The 27,784-nt window shown below is 36.8% G+C and overlaps 1 protein-coding gene across 31 annotated transcripts in view; it reads left to right on the top strand.

Moving 5' to 3' along the window:
• The window catches only part of LOC121655283 (neurexin-1a), a 275,419-nt gene that overhangs the window by 221,298 nt on the left and 26,337 nt on the right, over nt 1-27,784 (top strand). For 23 of the 31 annotated variants that reach the window (XM_042009831.1, XM_042009825.1, XM_042009834.1 and 20 more), the window contains 3 exons: nt 11,995-12,166; nt 18,536-18,625; nt 20,026-20,345. In XM_042009831.1, coding sequence (XP_041865765.1) covers nt 11,995-12,166; nt 18,536-18,625; nt 20,026-20,345 — 582 coding nt within the window. The remainder of the gene's footprint in view (nt 1-11,994; nt 12,167-18,535; nt 18,626-20,025; nt 20,346-27,784) is intronic. The other 8 variants (XM_042009843.1, XM_042009845.1, XM_042009840.1 and 5 more) reach the window with 1 other exon arrangement.

Consider the following 27,784-nt stretch of genomic DNA (forward strand, 5'->3'; position numbering starts at 1 on the left):
CTACAGATAATGTTTTACTAGAGAAGTATCTTCAGTTTACATATTCATGATAAAAATGAAGATGAAAAATGTGTGGATCAAGCCCCCTTGTAGAAAAAGTCAGAATTTAACAAAATAATTTATGTAAGTACTTGAAAGTAGCCACTTTATCAAGAGATTTTCATCCTTGAGATGCCAGTAGTGCTTTATATACCGTTACAGCAGTTACCACAGAACTCCAGGTGAGTTATTTCAAAGATATGAAAGGTAGTTTTTGCTTAAATCAGCAAGGTTAGAGTAGATATTATCTATATGTCTGGGAAGTACTTTGAGGTGTTAGCAAACCCAGGGAGAGGAGAAATAAATGATTCAGGGATTTAAAAATGTTTCAGCAAATTATCTACTTAATAATCGCTGTAACTTCTGGAGAAACTTAAACAAAAGTCTTGCTCTTTGTGTCTGGCAAATTTTAGTGTGCACTGTAGTGTGTGCACACTTGACTGCACTGGTTTAATTTCAGCACAAGCAGTATCTGCTCCTTTATGTGCCATAACTGAAAGGCTGGAAAACAATCTGCCATGGCCCAGAAAACAGACCAACCAATTGTAGTAGCACTAGAGGGTATGTAGAGTTGTGATTGGAAAGCAACAAATTTCACTCACATAATATATATATATATATATATATATATATATATATATATATATATATATATATATATATATATATCTATATATATACATATATAGATATATATATATATATATTTGCAAAAATAAGCCCTGACTAGTGTTATGCTGTTGAATTATCCCATCCTACTGGGCCAGTTAGGAGCTGTAAATTTAGGTCATTCTCCAAAATCAATTAAACTGGGAAAAAAATGAAGAACAAAAAAAGAGAGAGACGAGGTGACATCATCTTATTAGAAGGTGCTAAAGAATCTAAAATAACCCACTGCACTGTGAGAATAACACTTTTTATTGTCAGTCTTTTGTTGTATCAACATACAAGCCTGCTTTAATCAATATCCACTCATTTTAGCAAAGAAAAATGACTTTCTCACAGTATAACAATTAAGATGTGTCAATACTTCGTCTGGTTAGCCCAGGGGTCTGCAACCTGCAGCTCTGAAACTGCAAATGGCTCTTACTTTATACATGGCAAAAAAAAAGAAAAGCTAAAGAACTAACTGATGTTTTAAATATAGATAAAATAATAAATGCAGGTTTTTAGCAGTTTTTCAGTTTCATGGAATAATTGCACTGAATTTCCACAACATAATATGACTAAAAGTACCAGTTTTTTTGTCATTAGGTTAGAAACGATTACCTTTTTTTTTTTTTAATATACATCATTTTTCAGAAATATCTACATCCCACAGAAACAAGTTTGTTTTTCCTCTTTTTGCAAAAGTTATAGTAGATACTTAAAAAACTATAAATTGTCTTTTTTCAAAAGGTCTCGTAACATTTGCGGCTCTAAATACGTTTTATTTAGCTGGGCTGAAGCATAAATGGCTCTTTGGATTGTAAAGGTTGCAGACCCCTGGACTAGCCGTTCAATTATTACGCAAAGCAGAGTAAGAAAGGCATCGTCTCCTAAAGATAATCAATTAATGAATATAAAATGACCAATATAGTCAGCATGAAGATGAATGAGGCAGTGAAGAACCAAACCCAAAGGGAATACACTACTTAGAAACACCGTGTTGCCACTAGAGCCTATTACAGCTTCACAGTTGATAAAAGCTGTAGATAATCTCACAGAGCCACAAACATGTGGTTGGTCAATTGAAAACCTTTACTATGCTACACTCTCCTTTTTCAGCCAAACTCTGTTGTGGCATTTGACTAGAGGACAGGAAGGCAAGTAGATATGAAGCTGCATCAAAAGGCAGTGAACTAAGATGAAAGTGCACAGTCAGCTCCTCAGAGATGACAAACATCCAAATATGTGTCACTTGGTCTCTACTTGTCATCACCTTCCAGAGAGACTGTCAACACCACTGTCAGTGTGTTCATTGGCAGATTTCCTCCTTCCACCATTTATCTCTGAGCAGGTGCTCCTCACTGTTCTCATAGTACATGACAAGAGAGAATAATTGTTTTCAATCCGGAAATTGAGTGGGTTAGATGAGACATTTTTTTTGCATCCTTGAGTCTTTAGATGAGATTAATGTACAGTTGAAACACCTCATAGCAAATTAGTATGATTGAGATCTGTTTAAATCAGTGCTGATTGTGGTGGGAGTGTCTTGATTGGAAGAGATGAATAAAAAAAAAAAAAAAAGCTCTGGTGCTTCCATTTACTGAAAATATATTTAGATTCAGAACTGACTCAGCTAGCTTATAATGACAGCTCCTTGCAAGGGTTGTCACCTTGCTCTGCGGCCCTAACAGGCATTTCCGTTGACACCATGATGTCAGTCAGTTTGCCACAGGACAGAGGGGAGATGAATTTTTAATCCTTGCAATGTGTGCAGAGGGAGCTGGCAGGTATTTTCAGATGTTCCCTAATCTTGTTGAAACAAGAAAGCTGTAAGTGTAACAGACTTATACGAATATAGTTGCTATACATAATAACAAGCTACAAAATACAACTTCTTACATGTTTACTGATAAACTGTTTTGTTCTTGACAGGCTGTGATTCTGATCTACCAAAGCTGATGAATGATCATCTATTTAAGGTTTACAAAAACTCCTGAAGTGTTTTGTGTCTCTTTGACGACTGGACAGCTTCAGCAAGTCATTTTTCTTTGGAATCATACCTTTTGTAGACTTTAATAAAACAACTCCTTTCCTTGGTGACAATTCAATTGATATAAGCACATAAAGGCTGCACAGAACGTACTGAAAAAACAAACAACCAGTATATTCTGTAATGCTTCTAGTTCTACTAAGGTTGTTGTTGCCTGACGATCTTCTGCAATGTATTGAAGCCCCCATCAGCAAAAAGCTACTGGGTCTGTTTCTTTCAAAAATAGCTACTGGGCCTGGGGATAAAGACAATGATCCCATATCTCTTTAGGGTGCTGTGTGTAAGTATTGAACTCCTTTGTGTGTTGGAAAAGATATGACTAGCAGGCGAAAGGAATTTAAAAGACTGAGACAAAACAAGGAAAAAACACCTTTTCGGTAAATATCCTATTTGCCACAGAAATCACATATTTCCACAGCTATCCCCCATAATAATTTGTTTGTTATTTCATTTGGGTTGTATCAAATGTCTTTATTTTTTTTCCTTTTTGTGTGTATGTGGTCACTTCTGTTAGATTACTTCCACTGTGGCTAAATAGAATGAATGGAAGTCAAATGCATGGATTTCTGTATTTATACAGTAATCTATAACCAATACTCCCCCTTTATTTAAATATTATTCTTATACTTATCATTTTCCTGAATGGTTTCTCAGCCATAGATGGACATTTTCTGATTTAAATGATCATGACTAGACCTCACCTCACCTTGGTGTAAGGAATACTCAAGCTTTACAGCCTGCAGGCAAACACAGAGGCCTGATCTCGTATCACAAACACAGCAGTCCTACTCCCTGCCCCACACCCCCACCCCATCTGCCAACTATTGTTCAAAATGAAAACAGGGCTGGTGAGTCACTGCAACTCTGTACAGAAACATATTACAATTTTGTGAAAGGAACCATTCCTTCATTATCTGAAATATCTAGGCCAAGGTTCATTCCTCTGAGGTTTAAGTAAAGCCTAGTTCTTGTCATAACATAACACTTCTTGTTCCAGATGTTTGAATGTATTTCTCTTCAGAGGTGAACTTGCTTTGGTGTGGGAATAGTAAAATCGGTGAGCTATGTTAACATTTATGAAAAAAATAACGTTACTAGCCAGAGATGCTTTTTTTTTATTTGTAGTACTGCAGTCAAAGAGAAGCAGATGTAGGTTTGGAGAAAAAAAAGATTATATTATATTACGATGGGGAATAATGTCAAAGAAGTTGAAAAAAGTCATCCATGAAATTGCTTGTTGCATCCTTTAAAACCTCTTGATTGATGGTGGCAATTTTAAAGCTTGGCACTTTCTCCGTTCTGTGGAAGTATTAGAAACGTGTACTTCAGGGTTTTCTTCAAGTAAAAATGTACCCTGAAACACTTACACAGTTAAATAACAGCTGATGACAACATAAAGTCCTAGTTCAATTTGTGTGTGTGTTTGTGTCTTTTGTTGTGTGTATTTCTTACTTCTGTTGTTAACTGGCCAGACAAAACAACCGTCTGCTACTCCTCTGGGCAGCTGTTACTTTTTCCAGGTAGAAACAACTTACAGCAAAGTCTCATTCTCTCAGTCCAAATCTGAGTTTAGTGTTGTACTGCAAATTGCACACTGGCTGAGCAACTGGTTTTGATTTTCCACCTGCAACATACTCCCATATTAAAACAATTAAAACCACAGCTGATGTCAACACCCCCTCATCACCCCCAAAAAGAAAAAAAAAAAAAAAACATTTCGAACATTTGTACAAATAATTTTTTATGCAATTGAAGATGGTCAATTAAATTATTTCACCAAAAATAAATTCATGCTACAGCATACCACATGCAACTTGGGCATTTATTTTTATCCATGCGTTCATAGCTCAGTCTACGCTGATAGCATTTCTTTTTCTGATGCACTTTTCTACAGGCGGTGAAGCTCCAGGATTAATTTGTGCTAACGATGTAACAGGCAGCAAATGCTAGCTCCTGCTGCCAAATCTAAGATAGCTTCGATGTTACGGTTGATGGTGGCATCGAACATTCTTGGAAAACATCCACAGCTCTAAACCCAACATGATTACAGTCTTACTTAGAAGTGCCTGCAGCCTTGAGGATGTTCTTTTTTTCACATTCATTCCCTAAGTCAATTTTTTTTTTTTTTTTTTTAGTGTACTGAAACGTTATTGCAAAAACAGACTAAAAATAAATTACTAACAGAAAAACAGAAAAAGATACTATTTGTCCTCATTGAAGTCCATTTTGAACAATAACTTATGGTGCAAGATTTTTTAACAAAAGCTGATTTGCCATAACATCAAACCAGTACAGCTTTCAATAACTAAATTCATTAATTGTCATATAAAAGGCAGAACTTAACAATAATTAGACCATTTTATATTAGGAATCAGGGTTGAGAAAGGCCAGAAGAACAAAAGCCCAAATGTTGTGCCAAGCTTTTCTTCACAAAGTGTTTGAACAAAGCTTTATCTGAATAATTATAGACACAAGACGCAAGCCAGGCTAACACGAAACAAAGGGAAGATAACCGCGAGGTTATAATTACATTGTCTCTGTCTTATGCATGCTAGTTGGCAGTGCAAGACATTTTTCCTTCATTTGTCTGTAGAAACGCTACAAGGGCTGCACAGTTCATCACTTTTTTTTTCATTTACGACATAAATCCAAACTATATCCAAATCATTTGTAGCCAGTAGCTCCAACTTAACATTTTTCATTCATTGTTAAAGCTGTAATTTTTTTCAGTTCCCTAATGCATTGCTTATAATGGGTTTACCAACACAAAATATGGAGAAATGTAGATTAAAGGCAGCTTGTATTGAATATTTTTGCATTGCAGTAACTGCAATGCAATGATCTTGCAGTTTCATGAACCCTCCAGCTTCCTTTCTGATGAAAGCAATGTGTAAGAATAGAGGATGCAGGAGGTGCATGGACTGGAGTTTGAATGGAGTGTTTATATATTGATACTCAGATGTTTAAATCGATGTCTTCTTGTCCTGGAAACTGTATGCATTTAATTGTAACTGTTATCGGAGGTTAGGATTGTGCCCATCCCTTATAATTATTCATTAGCTATAACCACTTACTACAGATCTAATAATTGAAAATCATATACAGAGTAGTACATCAGTTCTAGTCATTCAGTCTTGTTCATTTTCTTTATTTCTTTGGTTACAATTAAAGACAAGAAGCTAAAAGAAAGACAGGCTTTTCTAAGAAAAATACCTGATTTCTATTGTTTTGTTTAGACTAGTATGCATAACATTATTTAGCGACTGCAGCATAGATAGAATTGTCTACAGCATGCACAATGACCACAGATGAGCACTCACTTTAAAACTCATTGATTGTTTTTTCAAGCATTTGCTGGGAAGAAAGCTAATGTGCCTCAAAAGTCTAATCCACTAATATGTGTAGAGAAACATTAGACATTGGTGGTTATGTTAGTTTCACTTCAATATTCTAGCTCAGCTGGGCCAGTGGGGGAGTTTTGAATAAAATGATAGCTTTATTGGAGGGTTTTTGCTTTTTTATGGCTCTTTATTGTCCGAATGAACATCAGCTATTCAAGAAGGCTGTTATTGGTTACAAAATGTTTGTCATCCTCTATTATCTTAATCATGTGCAGTGGAAGTGGAAGTATTGCACTTTGGATTAAGGGTCACTTACAGCATATGTTTCCATCTTTCAGGCATATGTTGCCAACTCTGCACCCACACACACACACACACACACACACACTTGTTCACTTGTTCATACTCAGGTGATTGTCTGTCTCCATTCCTTTTGAAAGTACATTTGATTATATGTGATCTTATTTAGCCAGAGAGGCGTGCAATATGAATCGTACAGATGAAGTGAGCTGGACTCTGACCGCACTCAGGGGGATGCAGGAAGTCCTGGCGGAGAGGATGGAGATGAAGGTCGACTCACCCCGACTGCGAGCCAGCTGTCACAAGTGGACAGACAGGAGAATCACCTGAAACTTGAATTGATTTCTTTGAGCGAGGGAGAACGAAATTTCAGATATCTGTTGACCTCACTTGATGGAATGTGTCACAGGCTGGATGGAGCAAGAGAAAGAGTGTAGACAGACAGCAAATGTCATTGCAGAGAAAAAAAAAAAAAGATGAGCTGTACCTTTTCAGAAGCGCCACTGGCCAGCTCCCATTACTGACACTCCTGTCACTTCCAGCTGAGTATAGACTGATAGTAATACTAAAATTAATGAGGAAAAAAAACTTTTTGACTTGCAATAACTTCTACTACTGCATGTTTCACATCTTTCAATGATGTGGTGATTTCGGTTTTGATTAAGCTCACCGCTCAGAATGTCACGCAATAGACTCTTTAAACAATGGAAACAATTTCCATCTTCAGTGATGTTTATTCACATCAGCCATTGGCCTTGATGCTAAACAAAGCACACGTTCTAGCTTCTGTATTTCTGTTACCACACATAAAAAGCATCAAGATTGTACTTAAATGAAGAACCTTGAAGAACTGCTTTACATTACAGCTGACTTACATTAAAGAAAATATGTAGACTTATGCCTCTAACCATCGCCTTTCTTAATAAGAACACAGTGGTAATAAGACAGGTAGCTCAAATCCTGGAATGAGGAAAAGTGAACAGTGAGTTCAAACCTGTCTGCAGTTTTCTGTCCATGTTGTCTCAGCTTTGTGGGGATCCTGTCTTTTCTACCATGTTGCTTAAGAAACAAACAGTAGCTTTGGCTCATTCTTGGCCCCTGCAGTTTTTGGATAAGTGGGTGGTATTTAATTGGTTGCAGTTTGCAATTTGTGCCTCTGGTTGCCTCTAAATTCCACATGTCTGACCTTTAGAAATCAGCTGAAGATAGCTTTAGCAGGTAACTGTGTTAGGAGCAGTCACACTGATATATCACCAAAAAAACAAAAAACAAAAACTAAAGCAACAACAAAAACCAGATGGAAGGGACGTCTGTATGTTTGTTTCTGAGCCTCCTTTTGTGTTGTCCTTTTCCATTTTTTTTATGTGTATTCTTCAGATAGATGAGATGGTGTGATCTCCTTTGGGGATTGGTGATGAGTACATCAGAGATCCCACTATAGTTTGCTTCTAGTATCGTTAAGAAAAATATCCTTAAGGGTTGTGTTGCGTGAAACATTTTACCAAATGCAATGTTTTACCTTTTGATAGTATGGGCCAAAAATGCAAAGTAAAACTTAATATGGACCCTAGAGGGATTTACTGCAATTGCTAAAATGATCAGATTGGATTTTATACAGCTCCATTGTGGTGCTTTTACACAACCTTCACTTTTAAAATGAAACATAAACACAATTACAAATGATATCTGTGATTACATAAACTCACATTTGCTTGTCTCTATTTGTTTGTCTGCTCTTAATTGCAGGTATAATGAATTATAAAATGAATTACAGCATAATACACAGTACAGTATAAGCACTGCATGCTGTTAGAGAAAAAAAAAAACATTTTCTTTTTTCTAATTATTTCATTACTTCTGTAATTTCATTAACCAAGCTTTACTTAAAAAAAGACATGCACAAGACTGTCAGAGGTAATTAAAAGATAAGGTGCAGTGTACAGTGTTCCTGCCCTCGCGGCATTAAGACATTTAACTTCTACCAAGGGAGCACAATACCCCTCAGCATGTGCACATACTGTACACACACATTACACAGTGAAAAGACGACAGAGGTGCTCTCCCACCTGCCAGCAGACCCCTCACAGACATGTGCAGTGGTGGAAGATGTGTTGCTGTCCCGTGGCGTCAGACTAGTGAGATATGAAAAGTGACGGGTGCACAATGGTTGTCAACATGAATGTCTTATAAACAAGTAGAAGATTAGGACAGACTAAACCATGGTGCTCATTTTTTGTAGCAAACAGAGAGGAGGCTCAACAATACCTCAGACAACATTTTGCACTTCCTTTCTTTTCTTTGTTGTATTTATGAGGGCGGGGGGAAATAAACTTGCTTCAGTAAACCATTACAACATCAGTGGATCATTCTGCCTCTGCATTGCTCTTTTTTTTTGCGCTTGGTTTGTTTAAGCCTCCGGCATATTGTGAACAACATACCATAGCCTTTAAAGGAAAGCATTAATACGAAAGTAGGATTTATTTACTTACTGATGTATTATTCATAGAAACCCTGTTACCAGTAGGTTCTAGTAACTTTTATCTAAACTGTTGAGGTAATTGTAAATGGTTAACACATCTGTTCAAACATCATTTTGTTGATGTGATTGAAAAATATATATATATATGCCACTCAATGTATCTAATGACTACAGAAATAAAAAAGAAAAAAATAGTCAACAAAGGCCATTTTACAGCTTAATAGCTAGTAAAACAAGTATCTCTATGGTCCTATAATGAGTGCAGATGGAGAGTTTTAACAGGAAACTGACACCCCGAGTATTGCTGCAGCCACTCCACCCTCCAGCTGCATGGATGAGACACATAAAAAAAGAGCAGATTAGTGGAGAATGGCGGATCAACTTCATCAGTTAATTAAACTCCATTGCAGCTTGATGAGCAATTAATCAAGGCAGCATGTCAGGCAGAGCTGCGCTTCTTGGGTGTGGTATGTGTGCACCATACTGAATGTTCCCAGGGGGGCAGCTCTGCAGGAGCAGTACTTACCAAGTGAGCAACCCTAAAACTGTACAGGGTGTAATGGGCTGGGTTTATGTAAGCAGCTATCAATCTTCCCCTGACATAAGCCTGCACCCTATTAGAGCTCCAGGATTAGGCTCCTCTTAGTGCTGGACTAACAGAAAACTTGACTTGTCCCAGTCAATCGAATTTTAGAAGATGCTGGAGTGTATTGGATTATCATTTAGAGAATTGGTTTTTAAAGCAAATGCTTGCACAGCGAAGATGGCAGAGGATGTAACAGCCCAAGTTAATCACATAAATATTTTAGAGAAATGAGCTTTAAACATGTCCAAAACATTGCATTTTTTTTTCAGCTTGAAGAGTTTGCTCTTTTATCTGACTCCTTAAATCTGCTGGTTTCGTTTTCTTGTCCTTTGTACCCTCTTTCATCTACCTCTCCATCTCTTTCAAGCCTGTGAACGAGGCCTTTTTTATGCAATGAAAATTCAAGTTGGCAGTTTGTGACTAAATGCTGTAAATTTATTAACGAGACCGCAGGGAACATTAAAAGTCAATTGAAGGAGGCTATTAAAAGCAGGATTTTAATTGGGTTGGTCCCTCTACTAAAACTTTTTTCTTCTTTTTTTTTTTCCTCTGTCTCTTTTTCTAAGAGCAATGGTAATAAAAAGTTCTGAATTAATGTGCGCAGTGTGTGTTAGTCCTTGAAAGAAAGTTCCCTTTTGAAATGGCAAAAACTTGCTTCATTTTATCTTTTTACACCATATCCAGATCCTTACATTTGAGAAAACTGTATGAAAATCAGTCCTGGTGTGAGGTCTGTTGATACCAGATGCTCGTAGTTTCTGTTTCCTCTTCCAGTTTCGGCTCGTTTCTCTGTGGCTTCTGCACAATGATTTGAAGATGGGTACATTTCTCACAATGACACACGTTCCAGCTAAAACAAGATTTTATTACAGCATAAGCATGTACTGCTTATCCCTTTACCCATTCAGATCTGAAATCCTGACAAGAGCTACATCTGTCTGCTTTTCAGTCATTTGTTGATTAGTACACAGGCCTGCAAGCAGTAAGTAAATTGTGTTAGTACTGTAGCTTTAATGCATCAGATTATATAATCTGTTGAAATTACATTATAAAACGTAAGATTGTCCTAGTTTTGGTAATGTGGTGTGACACATTACAAATGGTTTTAATTGCACAGTGGCCTCTGGCTCTTCTGACATGCTTGACTCATCTTGCACACATTATGGAGGGTGGAGGTTTGTGTGTGCATGTTTATATGTGTTTAATGGGCTGAGGCTCAAAAAGAAGTCAGTTTGTGCACATGGGAAGGTTGGAGGGAGCAAAAGATGGAGATGCAGAGTAGTATTGTAGTATAGTCATTTGTGCTGACTGGATAATGACATGCAGAGGGCTGCGCTGCTGTAGTGGTTTGAGCTTCCAACCAGATGCTCCTTTCACTGCAGTTCATAAGCATAGAAAGCGAGAGGCTGTGCTAGCATACACATACATCTCCCCTGGATTAAGCAGGATGATTCAGGGACTTCGATCATGTACTGTAAAAGGAGCTTATTAAAACTGATACTCATCTTGCGAAGGAGACTCTAGCTAAGCTGGGTCCAAACTTCCTCTGAGACTTTTGGTATATTTCTTTATGCTTATGTGTTTATGCAATTACTGTTATCGTGGTATTCACTGCAATATAAAGATGGAGGCCCAAAAACTCCATGGATGGAGATATATCTTAAGTCAGGGCTAAAGCGATTTTTTTTTTTTTTTTTTTTAATTACATAAGAGAGGCAGATGGCAGCATCACACAAAGGACCTCTGCAGGTACAGATATACTTAGCTATATAATTGACTAAAGTGATGTTGTACATGATAAATGACAGAATGACACAGTAGGCTTTGCATATTTAAATGGTCAGTTTTTATAAATACCTTATAGCATCCAGGAGTAATAGAACAGTCATGCACAACACATATGTTGTGTTAAAGGGGTTGCCAAGGTGATAATCCTTATAGTAATCTGTCTAATGGTGAAGCCAGCAGGTCTTGCAGTCTGACAGAGAGACACTTGGAGAAACATCACACATTCCATGTCCAATGATGCTATTTTATTGTAGTAATTTGCCAATGCTGTTTGCCCTATAAATCGAATAAATAGGTGTAGAGTATCTCTCACCAAGGTCATTTTAATCCTAAAAACTCAAATAAAGGCAACTGGACTTCTTTTTTCTTGGTTTTTGAAAATGTTTCTAAAGTTACCTTAAGTCCAAAAAACAGCAACACAACGAAAGCAGCTGTTGAATAAACAATGTTTATCTTTTCACAGCATATGTCATGTTGAATGTTGGGTGTAGATGTAAGTTGAATCATTCAGTCACTGCTGGTCTGGATAAAGTGGCTGTATTTTTAAAATGTAAACTCCCCAAGAAAACCTTGCAGGTTATCGATCAAGATGATTTACTTTTTAGCAAAAGTTCTCAGTCCTTGAATTTGTAGAAAAAAGCACACAATGCCATCAATTCACATCTTAGTTTTCACACAGCGATCTAACACTGTTGTATTATTTTCCTTAATTACTAAATCTTTTTTTTTTTTTTTCTGTGCTATTCTTTTTTTTTTTTTTTAGGAAAAAGGAAACATTGCCGTTGTATTTAATGTCGGAACAGATGACATTAACATTGAGGAGACATCAAAGTTTGTAAATGACGGAAAGTACCATATAGTGAAGTTTACAAGGAGTGGGGGTAATGCCACTCTGCAGGTGGACGACCTGCCAGTCATTGAGCGCTACCCCACAGGTGAGTCATCCACTTTACCTTTACTTACTTTTTCTACTGATAAAAGGCAATAACATTACCAAGATATTATCAAGGCAACTGTTAAAGCCTTATCTGTAAGGATGTTAACTTGGCATGTGCTGTAATTGCTTTTTGTGTTTCTGTTTTTCAGCAGCTGTTAAGACTAATACCAGTATTTTTGAGTTTTTTTTTTTTTTTCTCTACTGAATATCTGATGTTTGCTGCCACTTAATGGGATGCTTTTAAATGCCATTGATGTATATAAATTGCACTTTAGGTTACAGATTCGCATAGAAGCATCAGCTAGCCACCCTTTCTACATATCTGCATTATAGTCTCTATATGTATAGGTATCCGCCTGCAGTGCACGCTCCAAGTGCCCAAATCAATAGACCATTCACTGACAAATTACTACTTTCTTTGTGGCAAGTAATTCTGTCCCATTTCAATATTTATTTACATGCCAATACAGTCGATTGATTGAATAAAGGTAATGGGGTAGACAAGCCTGAAATAACAGAGTCAAATTAAACCTGACACTCACACATAATTAAATACTAGATGATCAGCTGCAGTACAGCATCTAGTTTTAACATAAAAAAGTGCAATTTCATATTCATCACTTTGACAGCAGTACAATTACTCAAATACAAAAGCCAAGCTGTGTTAATTTCCTTAGTCATCAGTGTTACTAATAGTTGTATTTTTGTAGCACTTTTTCTAAACACAGCTTACATGACAGTGGAAGATGAATGCAGCCATTATAGCCCAGTGTAAAGGGTGTTAAGTAATTGAATAAGAATAATATATGTTAGTTTTATTATACAGGTCTGGGATAGTAGAGCTGGTGTTTTGTGGTGCTTTACAGTAGATTAAATTTAAAAGTTAAGGGGAGTATATAACCTTTGTGTCCCCTCATTTGAAAGGGGAAGTATGTGGTACTCAACTAGCAAAGGACAATAACTCAGCAACACTGGTATGTTTGTGTAAAGTGTCCATACATTACTACGTCAGTAGTTTAAATTTAAATGCTACTGCTTGTGTTGTTGAAATTGTTAACTTTCTTTTAACTGCTGAAAGGCTTTGACAAAAGCTTAGGAGGATTAAAGTCATGGAAAAATGACTGTTGGAAATGCAAACCCAAACATTACTGAAAGAGTAAGTGTAGTTTTTTTTCCACAAGAGTAAAAGCTGCAACATCCCATTTGTTAGATTGCAAGAATGTATAAAATGAGAGGGAATCCTGTCTCTCTTCTTTGCATTAATGTTTGGTGACCTTTTAGCTATGACCAGTGCATTCATCCAAATGAAAGAAGGTTTTATGACTGGAGCTCAATTCTCACTATTTGCCTGGGGTGGAAAAGGAAAGCTGATGGCTTTTGACATGATGTCAAGAGGGCAACAAGTGTAGCAGGGTTAAATGCCCTCATGCTACCATCTTAATCTTCAACCAACAAGCAGATGTGCTGTGCATAAACTAGATGAACTTGGGGAAAGAAACATACAATCGGTTTTGCTGTGGTCCACACCTGCAACAATGTGGAAAAGCTATATAATAATATGGTATAAGGATAAATCTGTTATGGTAAGTGCTGGATTATGAACACTGCAGGGCAAAGTGACCGATCTCATCCCCATCAATCATGCGTCAGAGACAAAGCCAAGTGCAGCTACCGTATTTGGCCCTCTGCAGACTAATTACATCTAATCACAATTACTGTGCGGTTCCTCCCCTCACCCCTAGCACACAAAACCATTATTCTCTCAGCTTGCCGGTAGCTTGATTAGTATCCATGTATGCCTCTAACACACACATAATAGCAGCCCTCAGCCACTCTTAGGCCACTCACAGATCAACAGTGATTATAATAAAAGGAGACAGCAAAGATAAAAATGATGGCTGGAGAGTGAGAAAGAGAGAGGAAGAGTTTACACGCAGGGGAGCGATCACTCTCAAAGCAAGGAAATAATTGCTTCACCAGACCCTCTATTGCTGCCCTCGTAATCTCATTAAAAAGTCTCGTACTGCATGCTTATAGGCCATTAAAAGTCTTTAGTACAATTATTAGAAACTAAAATGTTAAGCGCACACACAGATATAAAAGCATCATCCTATTTGTTGTAGTTTAGTTCTCCTTCCTTTATTCTTGTCCTGCCTTCATTCCACGCTGCACACAAAAGGCTAGGCAGCACCAAAAAAAAAAAAAAAGTCAGCCCCTTCTCCTGAGTCTTGGCCATGGAAGTAATACCATCACAATGGCGCTGCCAGGCCCGCAGGGTACAGTGCAGTTTCCTATCAGAGCACCAATGAACACGCGCTGCACACAAAGATAATGGAGAAGTCCCTGGCCTTATTCTTTTACTGTTATCAGAGCATGGTGCACTTACAGAGCTCCCTGTCTCTCGCTCTTCTCAGCTCTCACTTCCCTCTTTTTTCTTTCCTTTCTACCTCTATCTGTCCACCCCTGCCCCCTTGTCGATCCCACCCACTGTTTCTTCACCTTGCGGTTTGGTGTCTGCTTTGTCGGATACAAGAAAAGAGGGGGTTAGCTTTATCCATCAAAGCTCCATCCTATCTGCTCTGTTTTTTTTTTCTCTCTCTCTCTTTCTCTAGCCTTAAGCCTCTTCAGCCAATTGTCAAAGCAGTCATCACTGAGCATGCTTAAAAATGCTTCATTGGCTATCAAAGCCTAAATAGGAAGATTTATTTTTTTATTTTTTTTTTTTAAGGATGCAGATTAATAAAAGTAATTGTGAGAATTGTGTAGGTCCATCCGCTTTCACTTTCCTGGCTTCATGAACAGAGGAGGCATTTACATATTTGTTCATTTAACGTGGTGAGTGTTCCAGTGCTTGTAATGAGAAAGCTCCCACCTTATCTGACCACTTTATTAACAAAAAAGAAAACAAGCGAGTGAGGGCAAAGCGGGTCAGGTGGGACGGCTCAGTTGAATCGCTGCTGTCTGGCAGGGGAGATAAGCCAGGTTGTCCCACACTAAACCAAATCACCACTTAACAGCAGTCACAGGCTCCGCTCACAGGAAGGATGAATGGACTCTGGTGCTGCATCAAAGCCCAGGGGATAGCATTGTTTAACACCATGGTGTCCCACAGTGGGGATCAATACACGATCAGACCTTGATTATATCCACACTTAATTAACCTCAGTATAAGGATAGACTGAGTGTGCCATGGGGTGCAGAGCCAAACAGATAAGCGCTACAGTCTTTCTAGAGCATGTTTTTGCACAAAAATGGAGGATAGGGTGTGTGTTTGTGTGAAGGAAACTGTGTATGAATATGTTTGCTTTTTGTATGGTAAAATTTACCCACCTGACCCTTCTTTATTAGTCCCCCTGAATTAATCAAGAAAGTTGGGAATAGAATAGAAATAGAAGTATATACATAGATTTTACGAAAGCTTTAATTTTAAAAGAAAAACACAAAACATCAACTTTACTGCTAAGAATCTGAGAGAGCATCAGAAAGCTAAAAATGAACTTGTTAAGAAAAGTCTATTACTTGAAAATGCTGCTGTTTTAGAGTGTAGATCCATATGTCCTCACTGTCCTTGCAGCAGCTGCAGGTTAACTGTTCTCCAGAGCCCAGTTTGATGCTGACCTCCTATCAGACGAGGTGTCACGGTAGATGAAGAGGTGACATAACTAACACTCCATGACTGACAAATGGAGGTGACAGGAATGAACAAATCCCTTGAATGTTCATTCCAACAGCCATCAAGGATTATTCATTAATTTGTCTCATTTAAACTATCAGAAGGTACAGCTGTGTGGTCCTACACAAACGCAGTATTTACCAATGGCTGTATGCATGAAAATACTGTGCAGAGCTTCCCAAAGGAAGTCTTCCAGGGGAAGAAAATGCATCGTTTGAGTTTTACTAGTAATATAAAACTGTTGAATGTAAAATTACATGCATGTCAGTTTGAAGTGCGCTCAGCTCTGCAAGGTTTTCCTTTTAAGACAAGAAGACTAATGAGGACAGAGTATAAAGAGATAAAAGATAAGGAACTTTTGGATCAGAGGAACTCTTACAAAGTCCTTAGAAATGTTGGAAAAAGCCAGTTAGGGCCAAACAGTTTTTTGGGTTTACTATGGAATACAGGGAGTGAGAATGATTCTTTCAGGTGCCTGATTTTGTATTTATTTATTTATTTATTTTTTTTACTTTTAAAGGTAATGTTTTCACCTCAATGTATGCATGTATATTGTAATGATGGAGCAGGTAAGGGCTGAAGTTGTGCATTGATGTGTTAAACCAATCACAGGATACTTAAGTTGTCAGTATTAACTCCAGTTTCACAGAAAATTCCCTTCATGCTTGGAGAAAGGGATTAAAAATGTTCCTACAAATAGATTTTATTGGGCTATGACTGTCCACACCTCCTGTTCTGTGAATACAAGAAAGATATTTCACTTTCTTAAATAGTTAAGGACAACTTTAAGATGTTCTTTCAGTCCAAAACCACGTTCCATAGCTTGTTTCTAGGGAAACTATTAGTGATGCAACTGTATTGATTGGTCCTGACAGTATAATTGTGCCTTGATTTTACACATCACTTGGAATCGGCATAACACAGTACTAAAATGCCAGACCATATAACTGATGGACTTTTAATTTCAGCTTTAAAAAATAGGCCAAGAGACTGAATGCCCTTGAAGATTTGTAGCTTTTAGGACTGTTCCCTTGGTCATAGTTTTTTTTTTTTTTTTTTTTTTTTGTACTCCAGTTTCACTTTGTATTTGATAAAATTTATTATTAACACTACTGTTTAAATTTTAGAAAAGGTTCTGATGTTTAAAAATACACCGCTTTAATCCAGTACAACATTGATGGTTAAAGTGGTAGCTGATGCTTAAGGCTCTTTTCATGTGACACTAATGATGTTGGCAAAACAGTACGATGTGATGCTCTCATTGTGAAAAGGACCCAGTTGTCTCAGTGTGCAGTGTAATGTCAGATGACTGGGTATTGTTTAGAAATGCTGTACTCTCATTAACTGATTAGTCAAACAAAACTGCACACTTTGTTTCCATATGGCTTTCTTGTAATTCAGTGTATCTTTTCCTATCATTTTGAAAGGCTCCACTAAATGTTCCTCCATCCTTTAGTGCTCCAACCTGGTACAGTTAGCTGCAGCCAAAGTCCATGAGTTGTACAAGCAAGCCTTAAACCTTTGCTTGAGCAGCTGATTTCCCACAATTATTTCAGGTGATGCAATTAAAAAATGTCTTTTTATGCATCTAAGTCATTATACCAAAGGTGCGTCTGTTACAAGGTTGCCTTCTTTCACTCATGTCTTTACAATCCATTCCTCTGTGAAGTCATTCTCCACTGACTCATTGCTAGCTACCAGATCCTTTATCTGCCAGAACTAAATTAATATAGTTGATGGGACAAACATTGTCAATCTGCCGGAAGAATGGAGCTGACTGAATTCAATCTCACTGGACAATACCGGAGGAAAAGTACTCAGAGACAGTGCCAGTTTGCGGAACGTCTTCTGTTCTGGAGAGGTTATTGGCCTTGACAAAAGGGTGATGCAGAGTTTGCCCTCATTAAAGTCAAAGTGTCCCTACAATGTGAAGTGGGGGTTTTTCTGTAGTTGCTCTCCTTTTTTTTCTGTCACTTATTTAGCTTATTTTTGAAGAGCCTTTGAAAACCTCTCTGACAAACTCCAGTCGAGCCCATGACTTTATGAGTCGAAGCTTTTGTCAAAGCATTTTTATTAAAGGTTTTTACAATGTATGTATCTACTTTGACATTGTGTTTTGACTTTTCTCTGACTAGATAATCTGAGTACACTGTATTAATTGTAATATGCAAATAGCTTATTATTTCTTGTCAATTAGGCTATTTTTTAAATGGGGTGTGCATCTGTAATATGTTCAAGTTAAATTGTTTTATACTTTAAACCATAAAAGGTTGATTTAATAATAAATTTAAATGATTATCCTTTAAAAATCCAGTTAAAAAGGCATAGAAGGAAATGACAAATTGGATAGAAATTTTGTGTCTAGACTTTGTAATGGACATGTATAAATATATATATATTTTCTTTTTTTAGTTTGGTTGGTTTATAATATAGTTTTATTAACCTAGATGAAACGTTTACATGCCAGTTAACTTATTTTAAATTAATATAGGCCTAATGTGTTGGCTAAAATAAAATAAAGAGAGTGAAGTTTGTTTAAATTATGTCTTAGTAAATATTGTTTTTTTTTTAAATTTACAAAACATTTTAAATAGAAAAACCTTGTGCAGTTGTATAACTCCAGCTTTAAGTATGAATATTTAACCTTTGACCTTACAGATTGTAACCAATGAAATGTCTCTTTAAACTTTAAAGGCAACAATGATAACGAACGCCTGGCGATTGCTAGACAGCGAATCCCATACCGACTTGGTCGAGTAGTTGACGAATGGCTACTCGACAAAGGTAAAAATCACTGATTAAAATTTCAAATAAAATAAATTGATCTTAACGAAGTTGTAGCTGTATTTTGTAAATAATAAACCTTAAAAATAAATGTTCAGTAAAACTTTAAAATAAAATGATTTGAACAGTTAAATTTAGCAGTGTTTCATACTTTTTATAATAATGTATTTATTTGATAGTTGTCAGCTGTTTTAATACGTGTTTCTTGTTAACTAAAGGTTAAAGGGACTGTAAATATGACTATAAATCCTCTTACTGAAGTAACAGCAGCATTGTTAAAATGTCTATAAATTACTGTAGCATTTTGCTGTAAACATAAATGATAAATTTAAAATTTTTACTTCATTCATTAGCTGCTAAGTGTTATTTGAAACACTTGTGAAACATTTATAGTACATATACAGTATGTTATTTAGTGTCATTCGATTTCTTCTGATTAAACTGCTATCAGTGATAAATAGTGTGTAATATCAATTGGCATCAGAATTTTGAGTCCCTTTAACAGACATTGTAAATATGTATAGGGCTTTAGATAAATGAACTGTGATATAAAACAAACTGAGTGCATGCTTTGTTTTTAAAGTTCAATACTAATTCATATTTTTTATTTAAAATGTGAAATTAGCCCCTTCATTTTTATAATTTTTTTTGTTGTTGTTGTTTATTCATCAGATTTGCATTATAAATATGCAATTTCGTTCGTTTGGCTTATTTTGTTTTTTTTGTTTGTTTTTTTGTTTGTTTTTTTTATTTTATTTTATTTTTATTTATTTTTTTATTTTTTTTGAAGGGGGATTTTTTTTCTTTGCATTAAGCCATACCTGTGTATAAGTTTTATTTGGTTACCTTTGCTAAAAGGATTAATAGTATCAGTAAAGAGGTAAAGAGACTGGGGTTTCCATTACAGTCTCTTTTATCATAAGTCTCTTTCAACTTATAGAGATAGATTAAAATATTATGTAAACATTGCTAGATATATATATATATATATAAATATATATATATATATATATATATATATATGTAATATTTATTTTTATTTTTTTCAAGGGTTAGAGTAGTTCAATTTTCCACATTGACGTAGCTGTTTCAGTTACTTTTATATTTTTTTCCTTGCTATTACAGATTAGTCTTCCCTTTTAGCAAAGCATTGTTTGTTTTTATTTGACCGTTTTTTTTGTATTTCTTAATCCTGTGTTCATGTCTTTTTTTTCATGGCCATCTCATTTTTATAATTGCAATAAATTACCAGGGTTTGCCCTTTACACCTTGTAATTTATTGGTCTCATTAGCCCCTGGGCAAATAATCTGTCTTTCTGTCCTTTTATTTCCTGTTCAGTAAAAGTGGCTGAGTCCACAGTTCAGCATTCTCGTATATATGTAACATTCTTTTTCTGCAGGGCGACAGCTTACAATCTTCAACAGCCAAACCACTATACAGATTGGAGGCTGGGAGCGAGATCGCAGTCGATCCTTTCAGGGTCAGCTTTCAGGCCTCTACTATAACGGCTTAAAGGTGTTCAACATGGCCGCCGAGGGGGATCCTAACATAAAGATCCAGGGCAGCGTGCGACTCGTCGGGGAGTCACCCTCTTCGATCACACCACAATCGAGTACCACAGCTAATCGCTCCGAGACATCAACGTCCATCATGGAGATCACCACCACCACTGCATCCAGCAGGAGAGTCAAGCAGACCACACCACGAGAACCTCAGCAGGTAAGCCCGGCTTTGTATAACTCTGCCATTACTGTCTGGACTCTATCCATTTTTTGTCATGCTCATATGAAGTCAGTCATGTCCGGGATTAAAAACCTGTATCACATCCCATTATTAAGCCCTTATTTAAACAAAACATCCCTTCCTTTTATGCATGTGTCATGTCTGTCCTCTCCTTGAGTCTTATGACCTAAAAACTGAGTTAAAACAAGTCATTGTTCCACAACTGGGAGCAACACGGCATGTGCTCTTTCAAGCATTTCTTCTATTTGAAATCAGATATGGCACCACAAGGTGTGTATATGAGTGATAACCATCATATAGGTCCTCCGCCATCTTTATTGGTTCTGCAGGAGCATCTGCAGAAACATATTACCACTTCAGTGTCACATGTAACTAAACAATGTGCTAAATGTGGTTATCTGGACATTATTACATTGTTTGTGCCAAGAAGAGAAGGCATTTTCTATTGAATCCTGTAGCATTAAGCAGCTGTGAAGTTTAGATAAGTAACTGTGCTAAAAACGAACTGACATGCCATGTAGAATATTCCTTGTCTTAGTTTGAACAATTGCTGCCAATACAATATTTGAAACCTTAAATTAATTCCCTAAACTAGGATCCAACTGTCTAAACATAGGAACTATGAAATTACATGCATTCATAGGTTTTTCTTCAAAACAGAAGACTGTATCCATTGCATTGTAGGTTATATGTATATATATATATATATATATATATATTCTCAGCAGTGGTAAGGACAGCTGCCCCCCCCCAACTCTGTCTGCCCTAAAGCCATCATAACAGTTTGTGTAAGGGTCTGCAGATGCTGAGAAATAATACAATAGTAAATATTGATCGGGTAGAATAGCTTTCTCTCACACTCAGCATAGTCGCTGAACCACTGCAAGAGCTTGTAATGCAGGTGAAATAACAGCCAATGGACCATAATTATGTCTCATTTCTGTCCAGTGTTGCTCCCAAGGAACCAAGTGAAACAAACTTAAAATCAGATGGATTCCTGTGTTTTCAGGGCATTTTTTTTTCTAATGGAAATAAAATAGCACTGACACTAACACTTTAGTAAAGTATATTAAATAAATAAACATTATGTCTAGAAAAACTACTTATACTGATATTATACTATTAATGGTTTAAGATTCCGCTTGAATATGTAAATCTATGAATTTTACTCATTTGCAATTATGAATCAGTTTTTATTTTTTGATGCAATCAACAGGCTTCCAAAAGGAGCTTCTGTAGAACGTCTACTTCTTCTTACGACTTCCTCTTGTTTGAAGAGTGTCCAGTGTGTCATTAGTGTTTCACGTGGAGTAGCTGTGATACCAATTTGGTAAAATGAATGTGAAGAGAGGTTTTGTACTTTAAGGGTACATTGCAAGCTCGCCATTTAAAGTGGCATTTAAAAAATGGAAAAAAAAACTAGAATGGTCAAGGCAAAAAGGTGTTTTCAGGTTTTTTTTCGGAGGCATTTATAGAGAAAAAGGTCATAGGATTAAAGAGCTGCACAGAAATGTGAGTGGGTGATGAATGAGGCGTGTAAAACTGTGCTCATTGAGAGATGTCAGTGTGTTCAGTTTGATTCAGCCTGATAAGCCCCTGCAGTAGGACATTGCTGTCTCAGGACACTGCACTTCGAAAGACATTGTGTCTGGTCTCAGTAAAAAGAGATGGTGCATTCAGTGTCCTTTCTTTCGCATAGTCAGCATTTTCATCATTGTCCAGCTGTTTCTTCTCCCCTCTGATGGGGAATTTATTCACTCGCTGCTTTAATGTCATAAGTATCCAGTATTGTCAGGACACATGCATTTTAGTATGGTTGGCCCCATTGGACAGAAAATGGCTAACAGACACAGAGGTTATATCAGTCCCGACATTACATGGGGAAACTTGGTGGAAATCGTGCTGTAGAAGATGCAAATTATGCTGTGCAAGAGCAAGCATACATGCATTTGTAGACTGAGTGAAGGAAAATTGTCCTCTCACTCAAACTCTCAATTTTCTGAAGCCTGGAAAAAGAGATGTGCAGACACTAAGCTCCTGTTGAACCATTTAAACATTTCTTTGTATGGCAGAAAAAAGCATGTGGTATTGATATAAAATGACTTAATTTACTTAACACACATAACTCCTTGTGTCTAACAGGTTTTGATAACTGCCATAATAAGGTAAAACACACAAAAAGCAACATAGGGACACATATTAACTGTCTTGTTTTTCAGAATGTGTAAAAATTCTAGCACATGGTTTCTGCAGATTTAGGGCGTGTCTGCTTGCATGGCTCCAATCATCTGGAAAGGTAAAGTTATTACATAGAAAAATGATTTTGAAGGGATCACCTTTTCTCAGGTGCCCTATGAGAAAGTTCTCTGAATTCTTTTCTGGGTTTATATTATTATTGAATTCTGTGAAGTTTGGCTTTAAGGAAATGTTGCACTAATGTCATTCTTTTAAAGCCACTGTGTCCATTTGTGCTTTATTAACATAAAAATGATCATCTTAGTGCACAGTGGTTTAATCGGGAGAGAAATACACAAAGGGAAAAAAGCTGATGAGTCAGAATTGGTATTTTAATTGCAATTTAAATTTTACATTCACATCACAGTCGGGATAATTGGATTGATTCAATCCTGAGACCTAAAACTCCCTCCAGCACAAAGATAGCGAATAACACAGAGACCTTGCCTTGATGTTATCTCATATTTTGGGGCTTCCTGACGTAGAGATTCTAAACTTTGAGTGTCAGATTTTCTCTGTAGTGACCTTTTTTTCTTCTTCTTTCTGCTGTGTGCTTCCTGCTAAATGCAGGGAAGGTATCGTGTTGTATGTGCCGGAGTGTCATTTCATAATGAGGTGTCTCTACCCTGCTGCGGTGCCTGCTCATATCCAATTATATACTATAATGCACTTGTGTTTGCATTCAGAAACAATGAACCACCTACTGTACATATATAGTCACCAAGAGATGCCACACACCCCTACTGCAAAATAGGAACTATTGCTGCCATCCTCATTACACCTAAAAAGTTTAACTTTCCTTAAAGGCAGGGTAGGAGATCCTGGAAAAATGGTTCTAGCATTTTGAAAATACACAATTCAAAAGTCCAAACCCTTTCGTGAAACTTCCCCCTGAAGTCACGCCTCCAAAGCATAGAAATGCACAATGCTTGTTTCCAAGGGATCATGAGCGCTGATGCATGTATTTTAGTTGAGTCTTTAAACTGTACACACTACCAGATTCACCTCAAAAAATTCTAACAAATTTAAATACAGCGACTGCAGTCGGGCATGGTTTGTTCGCCTCACACATTTGCAATTTTGAGTCTGAACCCCATCACACACCAACAGATTTCTGCGCCAACTTGTCATGTCGACAGCCCGCAACTAGTGCCGACCTGGAAATTGAGGGGAAAATCTGGCAAAAAATTGTGTAGTGTGTCCCCAGCTTTTGTTTCACTTAGTAAACTTGCCTGGTAAAAAAAAAAAAATGCTACAGTGCATTTATCCTCTAACTGACTGGATACTTATTAAAATACCAACATAATGCTGCAAACCAATTAATATTCTCCAAAAGTCATAAAGACATAATAATATCTTACCTATCAAGGAGTAGAGCCCATGCCCTGCTCTCCTTTAGCTTTATTTTTTGGAAGTAACCTTTTTCCAAAACAGATTTTATCTTCCGACTCAATACAGGCACGTATTCTGCCATAATGTCCCTTACGTTTACATGTGAACCATATTTTCATATAGTATCCTAAGCTAGCCAAGTTCTGGCTATTGCTTCGTTTCTCTATAAGTGCTCCAAGCCTCTGAGAGCGCGCTACTCGTGTACCAAGAGGGGCGTACACAGAGGGGTCGAATGGGGAGGGACAAATGGTAGTTGAGTTTTTATTTTTGTGTTAAAGCGTAACTGGCTACATTCGGGGTGTGGAGGGGATTTTAAGCAATATAGTAAAAAATGGTCCTGGAAAACATCTCCTACCCTACCTTTAACTTGGATATAAATTTCAGCATTTAATTGCAATAGTTACTGATGCCAAATGGGAGCCCAGACTAAAACCAAATATTAATGGCAACATTAACAACTAGTGAACAGGTTCTGTCAGTGTTGTAGTGATCTCGTAGCTTTTGTTAATCCTAAACCATGATTACAATTAACTTCTTTAATCAGTTAAATTAGGAAGACATGAAATTAAAATGGAACATTTAGTCTTGTTTGCCAGGCATTTTTATTGTACATTTATATGAATGTTCTGTAACATCCAACAAGTGATGCAAATGTGTGTATTTATGATCACTGGTCGACATAATGAAAGAGTCCTGCAGAAAGTCAACATCTAATACAAGATGATGCTCAATCAAAACCAGTCGAGGATAGGACCCTATGTAGCTGTTACCCTCTCAGCAGGAAGAAAAAGAGAGAAAAAAAAAAGATAAATGTCTGGTATCTAGAAGAGCCATTGAGCCAGTACTCATGACAGTGATGGATCCTTACCTGCATTGGTTGGTATTATCAACCCCAGCCAGCACACATACAGTATATAAATCTCAAAGGATTCCTGTGTGAGGCTGCTGTCCACCAGTGTTGTCTGCGGGAACACCATCTAAAGTGGTTAATGGCTTCAGCATCATGGAAACACACAAGGGCACAATTCTATAGGAGAGCATTGTTGCAGTTTATACAATAATGTTACACACTTTGGGCATTGTTATGGTTGTGTATTAATATTTAGAACACAAGCTGTGTTGTGTTCTCGGCATTAATAGTGAACTTCAAATTACACGATGAACTATTTCAGCTGTTTTCATCTGTCTAGTTGATGTTAACTTGTCTTTTTTAAGAACAGAAAAGTTAAACCAGCTATGGCTTCAAAGGAAAAGAAAGAAGATGACCATATTGATCCAAATGTCTGCTCTCAGGTCCCTCATCCCAAATATAAGAAAAATTTTAACTTCATGGGGCATTTCAGTCTTTTTTCATAACCTCTTTACAGTTAACTATTTTATTTTTACAGCTTGTTGCTGGTTAAAAAAATAAATAAAATCAAGAAATGCATGCCTATAGCCTGTTCCTGGGGAGAATGAATGACCGCTATGGCACATCATTGCCACCAAATAGCCAATTGGCCCCACTATTTCTAAATTAACCCTGAGTGAGGTGGGAGTAATGGCCATTCAGTGAAAGTGAGGAACATTCAAAACGCATTGTGTGGGTCATTTCATTTGCAATCACAGCACATGGCTGAGTTAAAGCTGAACTGGCTCTAAGTGGCTATGTTTGTCTTGTTCTCTGACATGATTGGCAGAAACCTGGCATCTCTGCAATTCCCAGGGATAATGGAAGATTTGACATGGTGCACTGCTACACCTTCAGTGTAGTGTTTGAATGCATTCTGGGCTCCCTTGCTGACTCTTACAAATACAATAAAATAATGTGTCACAATAATATTGGAGTGAAAAATTTTCAACAGCTTAACGTCCAATAACTGCTCAGTCTGCAGCTTCTCTCCCTAATAACCTTCCATGCAATATGTCTCTATTGTTTTTTGGTTTTACCTGTAGGCATTGTTGCACTAGCCCCAATTCTCGCCTGGATTATTGTTTTACAAAATGAGGCTACATTTAGCCTTCGCATCCCAGATTTAATACTTACCCTGCATCAAAATTCAGACCTGAATCTTCTCTTGGGTTTGAGTGGAGCTTCTTCAAGCATCATCAAAAGATACTCAGTCCTGAGCTTTAGGATGATTCTGCCCTCATGTTTTTTTTATATGTATATACCTTTACACTTGTGGCATCTTATTCTTCCTCTTTAGGAAAGATTTAGCTAAATATCTAACTGCTAAAGGCAAGTATGTGAAACCCCTCATTAAAAAGTCTCAGCTGCAGCTTAAGGTTTAGTTTCTATGTGTTGTTGTGAATTTAAACAAATACCCAATAAGTTATGAAAACCCAGTTTTCACATCATGATTTTTTTCTATAGTCAAACTAAAATAAATAGATACCTTTTCAGTTCATTTGTAGTACTCTGGAAATTTTAGTTGAGGAACTTGGGGCAAGTTCCTTTTTTTTTTTTTTTTTTTTCCAGAGCCGGATTCAAAGCATACTTAACAGACTGTTAGCTTTCTTTAGTCAAAAGGCATAATCAGCCTGTCAGTTACATGTTACATAATCAACAATTTTCTCCTCATTTTGTGTCTACGTGTTTTAACAGTGAGCTGGTCATCACTTCCCTTCAATATCTCAAGTTACTAAGCAACAGACTGCTCATAATAGCACAGTAAGTTTTCTTTTGATTGACAGGCCACTATATATAGTAGTTAAAATCACCCAAAAGGCAGTTTTGTCTTCAACTAATGGAAGTAAAATGGAAGCATTTAAGTGCTGTGTACAGGGTATTGTGAACGTATAGGATGTAAATTAATGTCCCTGCTCAACAACGGTCTCTCAGCTGAATTACATGAAGGATGGTGTCAAGTTCTACTGCATAGCATACTCCCCTGTGTTTTATCTTTTCAAATTTGCCGATAAGTCCTGCAGACCTTAATACAGATTTGAGACAGGCACCACCAGATCATTGCCAAGTGTCACTGTCACAGCACCTTATTTCAGTAGTAACCTAGAAAATGGAGATGCTTGTTTCAGAGCGGAGACATTTTATTGTTTTGTCATTGTATGTTGCAAACACACATTTAAAAAGACATTGACTTAAAGTGCTGCAATAACTATCCAGCTGTTATCCCCACCCTAGCCAAACTTGCATATGCAAACTTTGTCTCTATTCCTCATCTAGCCAGATGTAGATGTAGATCAGTCCATCCCAAAGACGCTAAAACATGTGAGATGAATGGACAGCAGCAAATCACAAGCCAGGATGTTACAGTGAGGTGGATGACACCGTCTTCACAGGCGTGTAAAGATGACACATGTGAATTCACATCCTGTTAGAATTGCATTGGCATGGAGAAGATGGATCTTTGTTCTAAAAATTAGACAGTATTAGAATCTCTAGCATTTTAATTTTTTTAGGTCAACTCAAACTTAAATAATGTCCCACTGATTCTCTAAACAAATATAATATATTATTTTAAATAAGCAAGGTAAATAAATGTCCCATACAGCTGTTTTAAAAGCTGTTTTTGTTCTTAATTTGTTGGTGTTTTTTTTTTTTTTTGTTTTGTTTTTTTTTGTTTTTTTTCTTTCTCATTAGCCTTCACCATATTCATCATATATAACCAAAACTCTTTTTTTTTATAAAGTAATTGCTTGGATCAGTAGAGATGGATGGGAAATCACTGAGTTGTAACACCATTTTACATTTTTCTCTGTCTCATATTTGTATTAGAAATTGCTTTTCCCATATTGCCAACCACTGTTTTTCCAGCTCATAGATTTGCAGTTTTTTTTTTTTTTTT

This window comes from Melanotaenia boesemani, chromosome 16 (assembly GCF_017639745.1).
Source record: "Melanotaenia boesemani isolate fMelBoe1 chromosome 16, fMelBoe1.pri, whole genome shotgun sequence".
Lineage (NCBI taxonomy): Eukaryota > Metazoa > Chordata > Actinopteri > Atheriniformes > Melanotaeniidae > Melanotaenia > Melanotaenia boesemani.